The sequence below is a fragment of the Sinocyclocheilus anshuiensis genome, unplaced genomic scaffold (assembly GCF_001515605.1).
Source record: "Sinocyclocheilus anshuiensis isolate Anshui unplaced genomic scaffold, SAMN03320099.WGS_v1.1 scaffold1237, whole genome shotgun sequence".
Taxonomy (NCBI): domain Eukaryota; kingdom Metazoa; phylum Chordata; class Actinopteri; order Cypriniformes; family Cyprinidae; genus Sinocyclocheilus; species Sinocyclocheilus anshuiensis.
In genome coordinates, this window is record NW_015553581.1 from 547,331 (window position 1) to 558,881 (window position 11,551).

The 11,551-nt window shown below is 39.7% G+C and overlaps 2 protein-coding genes across 2 annotated transcripts in view; both read right to left on the reverse strand.

Annotated features, from left to right (window-relative positions):
• Positions 1-3,635, reverse strand: part of LOC107668397 (trichohyalin-like) — a 29,415-nt gene extending 25,780 nt beyond the window's left edge. The window contains exons 1-4 of the mRNA XM_016460260.1: positions 3,564-3,635; positions 2,975-3,108; positions 2,594-2,860; positions 2,094-2,102 (exon numbers count right to left, since the gene is read on the reverse strand). Coding sequence (XP_016315746.1) covers positions 2,094-2,102; positions 2,594-2,860; positions 2,975-3,076 — 378 coding nt within the window. The 5' untranslated portion in view covers positions 3,077-3,108; positions 3,564-3,635. The remainder of the gene's footprint in view (positions 1-2,093; positions 2,103-2,593; positions 2,861-2,974; positions 3,109-3,563) is intronic.
• A 2,121-nt stretch (positions 3,636-5,756) lies between these two features.
• On the reverse strand, positions 5,757-8,469 carry LOC107668396 (frizzled-7-A). Its single transcript, XM_016460259.1, has one exon. The coding sequence runs from the start codon at positions 7,991-7,993 to the stop codon at positions 6,332-6,334; it is 1,662 nt and encodes a 553-aa protein (XP_016315745.1). The 5' UTR covers positions 7,994-8,469; the 3' UTR covers positions 5,757-6,331.
• Positions 8,470-11,551: the final 3,082 nt, after the last annotated feature.

Below are 11,551 nucleotides of genomic sequence, written 5' to 3' on the forward strand. Positions count from 1 at the left end.
TCTATTCTTGACTTACAAACATAATTTTTTTTCTGTTTGATCAGTATTTGTTTCTGAAAGATTAAATGTTTAAATGATTAAATATTCTAATTTAAAATATTATTTTGTTTTTGTATGTTGTGGAAGGTTATTATACTTTTACTGATTATACATTTTAATCACATTTTTTTATTTTATTTTATTTTGCCTTTTTGGTTTAATTTTTGTTTTGTTAAGTTTTCATTTTGTTTTTTAGGGCTGCCAAAGTTGTATTTAAAAATGTCAAAACCCAGTGGATTATAAAGGTTTCAAAAGTTATAAAATACTAAGTATCAAAAACTAAAAAATTTTTTGTCAATTTTTATTTTAGTTTGAGTTTTTTCCAAGTTGTTATTATTAAACAAAAATATATTTAGATTTAGCTTGATCAATAATACTGATGTTATGTCTGTAATAATGAGCATTATTTGTCTGAATTCAGATTGCGTTGCTGCATGAGGATGACTATGGTGGCCATTTTTGAGTCCCTGAAGCACACCTGTGTAGTTTAAATTCTGCTGTAGTTAAACGTGACAGATTGAGACTTCACACGGGCCACCCACAACCAAAGGCCCTTCTCCCTGGAACACCTCCAAATCCTTGTCCAAGCCCTCATGTCTATGAGGTAAGCACACTGATTACTGCATTCAGCTCTCATCACCTGGATCATTCCCCTTTTGCCCCGAGAGGGTGCCATTTTGGTCACATACTGCAGCAGTTTTTCGGTGTCATTGAAGTTACTGTTGATCACAGAGTATTCAGGCAGTTTCTCTTCTGATGGTTCATGCGGGTTTATGTTTTTATGATGGAAGTTGGACATTGTAAAAAAACAAAGCCACTGTGTAGTTTACTTTTCTCATTCAAAATGCACACCTGATTCGATGATCCTTTTGATCTCTTTCCGCGTCGACTGATGATTTTCGGGGGCACGGAGAGAGGATGGATTAATGTGCATATAATGAGGGAACAGTCAAGGGCTGTGGAGCATTAGCAGATTGTGGTGGACGGGAATTGGATAGATTATGGACCGTGTGCTTATGTAAAATCCCTCAGGACACCTTTATTAAGATTTGCAGCTCATATCTCACGGAGGTCAAACGGCACATTATGGGTAAATCACCAGTTTGATTGACCTGGAATGTGTGGAAATTGAAGACACCTTGAGGACTGACCGCATGTGTGTGTGTGTGTGTGTTGCGTACTGACGGCAGCGTTATCTGCCTGGCCCAGGTGCAGCTAAAGCGCTCAGTGAAAGATTATGGAGTGAAATGTAAAATGAACACCACATTTCACCTATTTGCCTTCAAGATGGGGTTACCTCTCCGGCCAGTAGAGTAGAGGTACAGCAATCAGGACCGGTAAACTAATACCGCCACCGAGTCTTCACCTTGACCTGAACCTGAGTTTCAACTTTTCTGGGCAGTAAAATTCTGGAAGATTTACTGTGGACTGGCCTATCCCTCAAGTTTACGTCCCACCTCTCTTGCTCTCCGGCAATCAGGAGGCAGCTTCAGGCAGATCTGCACAATGGTTCATTTGTAGTTGATCTGGGCCTCTTAACTGAAGAAATTTGACAGATAAGGAACTGTTTCATGCAGTACTCGGTCACGTACGTGTATGTTAACTGATACATTAATCAGATGACTGTTCTGTTCAGCAGTCTTTTCAACATCTAATGTTATTTAAACTTGACCATTAAGTCAAGTAATGAATGATGTTTCCAGAATTTCACAACCTCTGCATAAACAACAACATTAACAACATTACTTTGTGGAACACAAAATAAAACTGTACTTGCAGATAAAATAATGTTAAAGAGATTAAAGGCCACTTAATTGTTCATTAGAAACATAGTCATGAAAGTGTTTAACACTTTTAAGTACACTTTTAAAAAGTGAACTTTGCACCTTTGTAATGAAGTTTTTGTAACACTTTAGATTAGGGAACATATATTCATAAACTACCTATTTGCTGCTTATTGGGTAGGGTTATGGGGTCTAGAATATGATCATGCAGTAATATGTGCTTTATTAGTACTAATTAACAGTCAGTATGCTGGTAATATGCATCATAACAAAAGTTTTCTAATCTAAAATGTTATCTAAAGTTTCACTTTAAAGTATATTTTAATTGTTTTATTACTCTTTAGCCATATTTAAAGAAATACACTTATTTTGCATTTACGCAAATTTAAAGTACTTTGTTTATCATTTTTGATTTCAGTAAAAATTACATTGTATTTTAGTGTACTTTTAATGCTTATTTAGCCAGATTTAAAAGACAATAAAAATATAAATATAAAGTACTTGAATCCTACTTAAGTTGGTTGAAAAAAGCACTTTAAAGTTCAGCTAATTGCATTTAATATAAATTTGAACTATAATACATTTTAATTTAATTGCAGTTAACATAAAAACATTAAATTCAGTTTGCACGTAAGTATATTCTTTTAACGTGTATTATATCGGAAAATAAGTACTCTTTTTAAAGTGTACTGTAAGTGTACTTTTTTCACTAGGGTAATAGTGTAGAATTGGTATAGAACTTTTTTATTCATTTTTCTGCTCCGATTTACCTTTTTTCCAAAAGCCAAAATAGCTCCAGTCAGGTCTTGCAGTGTGTGCAGCTGCTTCTCAGCTTCCTGTTTTGGGCAGCTTGGAGCCTTTCTCTTCCTGTTAACCTGGCCAGATCGGTATGCCAGTGCAAGGTCCTCTGAATACAGAATAAGAGGCCCTCTCCTCGTACTGTAGGTTTTCGGAGGCACAGGCTCCAGTCCTCCAAAAAAACGGCCACTGCTGGTAAGACGCAGCAGTGGAGGCTGGGATTTCCAGTTGAAGTAATCCTAGTTAAGAAAAGATCATGTTTCAATTGACTGTGTGGAAGAGCGTTCAAATAAATCAAACGTTATCTTTGACTCATTGAAACTGGTCTTATATAGACCTATAGAAACATTTACCTGTGGTTCAAAACAGACCTCCAGTCTTCCATCATGACCGTCTTCATTTGGCACAATTTGGCCATACCCACGACTCAGCAATGACAGGACAAAATCTTTCATTGTGGAGTTGATAATATTCCTCTGAATGAATGCTGCAAAAAGACAATCCTATCATGATTGTGTTCTTATCATGTACTGAACAGCATGTTTTTAAAATCACATCAAAGGTCTTTTTAATCTGGAATATTGATAATGTATAGCAACCATAAAACTCCCTCTTAAAAATTAAGATTCTTTATTGGCATCTGTGGTTCCACAAAGAGCTTTTAACATTCATGGAAACTTTCCATTCAGGTTCTTTATAATGGAAAAAGTACCTCAGATTATTAAAACGTTCTTCACACAAAGAAAAAAAAGTTTCTTTTAAGAACTTTTCAATGAAAGGTTCTTTGGGGAACCCAAAATGTTTTGGGTTTTTTTCTATTGTAAAACCCCCCTTTTTGAACATTTAGGTAATTTAGGTTTCAGAGAAAACGCAGTTTTTTTTTTTAAACAATAACAACTTATTCAGAGTCAGCAATTTTTGTTCTAACATTTGTTCTCGTACCTCCGTTTGAGTCCCAGCTCCCCTCTCCTCAGCGACCATTTCTCTGTAATTCAGAATGCATTTGAGTGTTCTTTCAGCATCCCCGCCTGCTGCTTTTACATGCTACAGAATCATTTCGGCCCATGTTACGAATGACTGTGTTTACTGAGCTTTGCAGTTGCCAGGCTCTCCACAGCTCCTCGACTGAGAACTGTTTTCTTGTTGCCTTGGTTGCAACCAAGCAATTACCCCTCCTGGTCAGGCCAGCAACTCTGACTACCTTAGTTAAACCCGTCCTAAAATACAAACAAAAGGAAGATGACAGCTCACAGCTTTTGTGAATAACCTGAACTGGGTCTCCTGCACAACGTGTCCTGTGACTCCTGTCATATGCCCAGGATAGCACATCTTTAATTAGTGTTATTGACTGTGCCACAAGAAATGGACTTTTCCTTCCTTCACATAAAACCCCTGCATCAATCAAATAGACAGGAGAAGTTGTTCAACCTTACAGCTAAAGACTTGCAGGATGTCCTTAAATAATGTGAGAGGATACCGTGACCGTTTAGCCACAAAACAAAACAAAAATAAATTAATACACAAAGAAAGACACTGGTAGTGATGTATGTATGACAGCAGATGTTATTGTGTCTGGCACAGATAATAATCTTGTTTTAGGAACAGTACATTGGTTGTGATCTTTTTACCAGCTCCTGTGCTTAACTATACTCTGATCTCCAAGAGGTTGGAGGTTTAAACCGAGTTTAAATTTACTGTAGAGGGAAGACTTATTCAACCTGAACCACAACACTAGCCTCTTCAACCACATCTCCATGTGCCTTGAGTTATGTGGTGAATCATTTTATTGCTCTGTGAGATCATACTTTTTGATGGTGAACAGAACTCTAGTCTGGCCACCTGCAGGGCTTAATAGGCTGATGAGGACAAAATGTTAGGATACTTAACGTTAACCTGCATACACCCTCTGCGCTGAGCTCTTGCTTTTTCTGAACCTTTTAGTCTGTGTTGAGTATTGTAGTGGATTAAACCTCCTATTGTCATAAGAAATGCCATCCTTTATATCATTTTGATCTTTATATCATTTTTGGCGCAAATTGAAATGATTAAAAATTCATGATTTATGTTTTTATTCATTTATTTATGTTTTATGGATTTTTTTGAGTATTGACGCAGTAACAATTTCTGTAAAATGAAATGTTAAACTTAGCGATACTACTGCAGCAGCGAGCATCCTATTTACAGTTTATTTCAGACACTTTTGGCATAATATAACATGTATTTTTGTATCAACTTCTGTATTAATCTGCCGTTAGTTATTAAACATCTTAAAGATACATTTTTGCTTTGTGTGTATACACCGCTTATACTGTAGACATTCAAGCGAGTTTACAACATAATTATTGTTACAGAATGTGATTCATGAAATAAAATATGTATTCTATTGTATTCACAATATAATATAATAATATAATGCAATATAGTATGTTGATGATTCATTTTCCTTTGCAGCATGCACATTTATATTGTCTACTTCTTTCAAGGCTGTAACAAAGCAGTGCGTTTAAATATATTAAAGCTCTCTAGTAGTAGGCTACAGGAGATGAATTATGTACAACATGTGATTATGAACTAAACTTATGCTTAAAATAAAGTATAACGTATCTTTCGTTACGTATTTTGAAACTTGGTCTTACAGTTCATTCATAAGACTGTAAAGTCAACATATGAGTCGCCTGTGGGTGGCGCCAGAGCCCCGCTTCATCGCAGTACAGCTGCAGGAGTTTCTCTAATAAACACAAATATTTTTTGATTTGTTTACTAGTACAGTAAATACAATTACACAAGTGTATTTGGTCTAATTTACTGAGGATGACTGTCTTATTTATAATTACATTAACAATGTAATTTTCGTTTTACAAGTCAGGACTGTAATGCCGCATTTGGCTCAACAAAATAGTCACTGAGCACTTTATGATTTGCTTACATTTTTAACAGAGCATTGCATGATTTACGTCTTTATGTATTTGTTTTGAAAATATAAAAAAAATGATAAAGGTTTTGTAGAAAACAAAAACTGTAATGCCATTTGTAAAGTAAAATGAGTCCGTTAAAAATCTAATCATTTTATTCAGCGACACTGCACAGATACAAAGGTCTCTTACCAAATGTAAAAAATCAAGTAAAAAACAGCAAGATTATTTTCATAAATACATATATTCTTTCAGAAAAGGTGATTATTTACACGTTACATCGTTAAAAGGGAGCTTGCATAAATTCACAGCTGTACACAGGCATATAAGTATCCCAATCCTAATGCGTACTTGACGGTCCATGTGTGCCAATGTATGCATGATTGTCGACGGAGCGCTGCGAAAGTCATACAAGTCCCAAGTTAAAACAAGGGAAGGTACATGTGTATAAGGCAAATCGCGTCCAATATTTTCAGGTACAGTACTGTGAGCGTTGCGCAAATCATTCAGTACCGTTTACAGAGATCACATCTGCAAATGATATCGTGTTACACAGAAATAGTCTTTTTCACATACATACAGATATATGAGAAAACCCAATGGTTAAACAGACTCATGCTGTTCTTGATGGTCCGTTTCCACTCTGGAAACGTCTAGGCACACATAGTGTCCACAAAACTCACTCCATAAGTCTCTTTTCGCGTAACAGTTCGCCATGTCTCCGCTCGAGACATTATCTCAGAGAAAAGTTGCATGGTCAAATCCTGACCAAAACTATCAGGTCGACTCGCTCTTTTTTCATACCGTCGTCTCGCCCTGGTTGCTATTGCTGAGCCTTTTATAAAACCTGCGCCACGACTGCAGAGTTTTCCCAGACCATATCCAAAATCCAGAGGTGATTCCCACGATCATGGTCATCAGATACTTTATCATGAATACGGTGAAGTCTGGAGACATGGGGGCGAAGTTGTTGACTGGGCAAGGGACAGCGAACCGCTTACACGTTTGCATGTGCCAGGTCTTCTCCCACTGCTCGCGGAAAGCCTGCTCGTAGAAGTAGCACGCGATCACGATGGTAGCGGGAACCGTGTAGAGCACGCTAAACACGCCGATGCGCACCATCAGCTTCTCCAGCTTCTCCGTCTTGGTGCCGTCGTGCTTCATGATGGTTCTGATGCGGAAAAGCGACACGAAGCCGGCCAGGAGGAACGAGGTGCCAATGAAGAGGTAGACGAAGAGGGGCGCCAAGACGAAGCCACGCAGAGAGTCCACGTTGTAGATGCCAACGTAGCACACCCCGGTGAGAATGTCACCATCCACTTGGCCCATGGCGAGGATGGTGATGGTCTTAACCGCTGGGACAGCCCAAGCGGCCAGGTGGAAATACTGAGAGTTGGCCTCAATGGCTTCATGACCCCACTTCATTCCCGCAGAGAGGAACCACGTGAGGGACAGAATGACCCACCAGATTGAACTGGCCATGCCGAAGAAATAGAGGATCATGAAGAGGATAGTGCAGCCCTCTTTTTTCGTGCCCTGCGCGACGGTCTTGAAACCATCATCGTTGAATTTGTCAATGCAAACGACTTTGTCTTCAAGGAAAAAACCAGCCGCGTAAGCAACAGCCACCATGAAGTAACACCCGGAGAGGAAGATAATTGGCCTCTCCGGGTAACGAAACCGCCTCATGTCCACTAAGTACGTGAGAACAGTGAACAGTGTACTAACACAGCACAAAATGGCCCAAATGCCCACCCAGAGCCGGCCAAATTTGACCTCTTCCTCTCTAAAATACATCAGTCCGTTGGGTCTAGTGGGCTCACATGGCGCCCCGCAGTCCTTTTCGCCCATGAAGTGGTACTTGAGATAAGTGGGCACTTTGAGCTGCAGTGGACATGTGAACTGCTGGCTTGGTCTGACCACGTTCGGCTGCAATGTGATCAGTTCTGGGACGTAGGGCGTCGGGTTTGAGGTCGGGCTTCCCGCGTCCGAGGTGTTCTGACCCACGCAGATCTCCCCCGCGCCATGCACCGGGAAGTTCTCGCAGCGCAGGCGCTCGGGCCACTGGAAGCCGAACTTGTTCATGAGGGCCTCGCAGCCTTGTCTCGCGCGCTCGCACAGGGTGCGACACGGTGGGATGGCTTGCTCGAGCACCGTGCAAACCGGCGCGTACATGGAGCAGAGGAAGAACTTGAGGTCCATGGAGCACTGCACTTTCACTAGGGGGTAGAACTGGTGCACCTCCAGTCCGGCGTCCTCCTGATTGGTGTGACCCAAAAGGTTCGGCATGATGGTCTGATTGTAGGCGATGTCCGTACAGAGAGGTATCGATATGGGCTGGCAGAAACCGTGCTCGGGAATGGAGATGCCCTTCTCTCCGTGATACTGGCCGCCGGACGGCTGCAGGGCCAGGGTGAGAAATAGAAGAAAATATCGAGTAATCCCACTACAGTGTTGCATTTTGAGGAGAGCCGTTATTTGGGTGATTCGCTCCGAAAGAAATGAGGTTGCGGCTGTTCCGAGAAAAAGTTTCTGTGACCAGTTCGTATGCGTTTAAACGAACAAAAACTCCTCGTTTGAGCTCCTGTCACGACACTCGTGGTCTAAAAGCAATCATGTTAGGCAAATGAGTGGATTCGGGAAGAAAACCCTAACAAAAAGTCACCAAGTGCGAAAATACATCCAAACTAAATCCACAACGAGCGCATCGTTTTCTTTTTCCTTTTTTTCTTCTTGAATGTTTGTGAGAGAATCTTCCGACTGTTATTTAAAGTTTTCCGCCCGGCTCTCCAAATCCTGCGTGTAAGTCTGTGTATCCAATGACTTTAGAGCTGCATTTGAGAGAGTCGTGTCGCTGCTGGAAAACTTCAGTCGGATATCTTGAGCAGAGTGTGCTTTCCTCGCGTGTCTCGTGTGCGCTCAGTAGACGCGCTTCTCAGTGATTGGAAGGTTTGAGCGCAAGTGAGGCGCACAACAATAATGTGCCGTCGGTTTCTACACACCCCTCATTCAGATTCACTGGCCCTCTATGCGGGGCGCCTTGAAACCAGTAGCAGTTTAGACCAATCACAGGGTTTGTTTTCCTTTGCGTCTTGCTTTTGATTGGTCACTGGATGTAATTGCGGAGGGTTTCAGCTATCAGAAACTTTCCTATAGGGCAGAGAAAAAAAATCCATAGGCTGGTTCCTGAAAGTATAGTAATTCACTGCATGCAAAACCTTCAACGTGACTTATTCTCAGACAAAAAAAATTGGTTTCTCGATTCTAATCCAGCTTTTGTTTTATAAAATGATAATTATGTATGTTGTCACCTTTAACAATTAAAACATATGTACAGTATATTGATTTACATATTAAAGTTCGGCAACAGTGACTCAGTGTACAAAATGCAGACAACCTTTTATCTGATTGGATTTCTTGTTACAATCACACAACTAAATCCATGTGGAAAAAGCTAAGCTAAAAATTCCTGTGAGTACATAACTCTTTCCAGATCTATTTTTCTTAATATCTGCATTTTTTTATTGCAGTATCAACATGTTTTGAAAAGGTAACGTTTACAATTTAAATGTCAGTCTACTGAAACACACACACACACACACACACACACACACACACACACCTAATGAAACACCTCACACCCACTATTCTGGCCAGTGTGGTTTACCTGCTAGAAAGCAGGTAAATATTTTGATCATTTGAATTATTCTCACACATTGCAGGTGGGGACCATCAGCTAAACCACTTAAGGGCAAAGAATGCAGATAATTAAACGTACATGAAGAGTATGTAAGGAAGAGATTAAGGGAAAAACTATGCAATCTGTCTGAAAAATTCTGTGAAATTTAATAAGGTCCAGATTTAAAGAGGAAAATAAATAATTGCTAAACCAAACACAGTTTCATTGGTGCCAAAAATGCAAAAAAAGAAATTCACAACTTGTTACAATTGTAAATCAATTAATTAATAACTATCGGACACCAGCGATAGCCAGAGCTATTGGCTTATTGAATAACTTATTCTTAATCATAAATAAAAAAATCATCTTCTCACTGCTGGAGTGTGTTTTAAAAATGGATCTGAGCTTTGTAGCTGTATGCCTGTTACTCGGTATGTTAATGTGAGGGCTGAGGGAGATGATCTGCTCTATAGACCTCAACATCAATCACACAGAGCCCAAAGCTGCTGCCTCAGAAATGAGCGCTATGGCACGCTTATTCTGGTACTCACCGTAGCTCTACAGCAGCCCATGTTTGATCGCTGAGCATATACACTCACTTCACCTTTCGAGAGACATGTAACTTAAAACTTTGACTGACGGTTTCTTAAGAGTATATTTCTCTGGCTCATTAGATCATAGTTGCTAGGGTTGAAAAATACATCCAGTAAGTTGTTCTGATGTTAAGTGATAAAATACAGCATGACTTTATAGTTCGTGATTCTTGTTCCTATTTGATTTTGAGAACAGAATATGGTTGAAAATGTAACGCTACTCTGCAAGAGTGATTTATTATGTACATAATTTTTTTAATGTACCTTAGTAGGACCAACAAAAGTAGGAGCAACTTTAAAGCAGACTATGTGAAACAGTCTATATTTGCAATAGGAAAATATTTTAAGAAGTGATATGATTTGTTGTTATGGATGGATTGAGAGATGTCAAAAAGAAATTATTTAGTATAGACGATTAGACCAGTTTGAGAAGTTCATATGAGTTTTTAGTAGACTTCATTAATGTTTGTGGTTTCCCACTGGACCTTATTAGCTCTCGCACTGCTCAGCTCCACATTTTACACTTCAGCTATTGAAGAGAGAAAGTAGAGGGTGGTAAAGCAGGGAATACGGATGGCATGTAGTGGAATAAACTACACATTCTGGTGAAAATTCTTTGACATGATGTGAATCGAAGCTCTCAGCTCACAACTCTCCAATCCTATTCATTTGTGCTTTGAGTAGTATCTTTATTAACCTGTTGATCATTTAGGGCTTAATTGAATTTGACCTTTAATCATCCTGTCAAAAAAAACAAAAAAAACTCAGTCCACTGCTTTCAGTGTGTCAATATTTATTGTTCTTTCTGTGTTGTATAGGCCCAATTAGAGCTCTGCATGTCTCTACATTATTTTGATGAGTGACATCTGATGTGAGCATAAAAAGACAGTGTATAAAATAAAGCTTAATGGGGTCATATGATGTTGCTAAAAAGAACATTAGTTTGTGTATTTGGTGTAATGAAATGTCTTTATGCGGTTTAAGGTTAAAAAAACACATTATTTTCCACATACTGTACATTATTGTTTCTCCTCTATGCTCCGCCTTTCTGAAACGCGTCGATTTTTACAAAGCTCATCGTTCTGAAAAAGCGATGTGTGCTCTGATTGGCCAGCTATCCAGTGCGTTGTGATTGGCCGAATACCTCAAGCGTTTGACGGAAATGTTACGCTTACCATATTGTGATGCATTGTCAGGCCGGAGCGTAACATAAAACCATGTCTGCATTTGTGATCGGAGAAATGACAAACAGCAAGTGCTACTCTACACTGCCCAAAAAACTCGTGTTTGAATCATCAGTGGCAAATTCTTTAAATATAAAAAACGTACTTACAGTCTGTGAGTCAGAACAGCCGGCATTGTAGTCTACTCTCCCAGGATCAGGAAACAGTCCTCCATAAAATGCGTTGGACACATCTGAATATTTGGGTTAAACTGTTCTGGAACAGTGTTGTAAATACAACTTAACCACTGATTTCTAGTCGTGTCCTCTTTTGGAAGGCCAAACAAAGTAGTTTCTCTTTCACAACGAAAAAGCGTCACACACCGCGGCCTTGAGTGAGCGGAGGCCGGAGGCCTAGAGTGAGATCCATCGGCGGATTCAACGCAGGAGCGTCTGGCGGGCTTGCGCCAACCACATGTGACGACCCTGGGCTGGACTCCATGGTGAAAGCTGATCCACAGCGCGAAGTTGATGTATTTCCTCAGCAACCAGCACGGATCAGCTCCAGGCATGACGAAGCAGAT

What these genes read in the sequence shown, in the direction of transcription:
- LOC107668396 (XM_016460259.1), bottom strand. Translation starts at nt 7,993, where the DNA reads ATGCAACACTGTAGTGGGATTACTCGATATTTTCTTCTATTTCTCACC.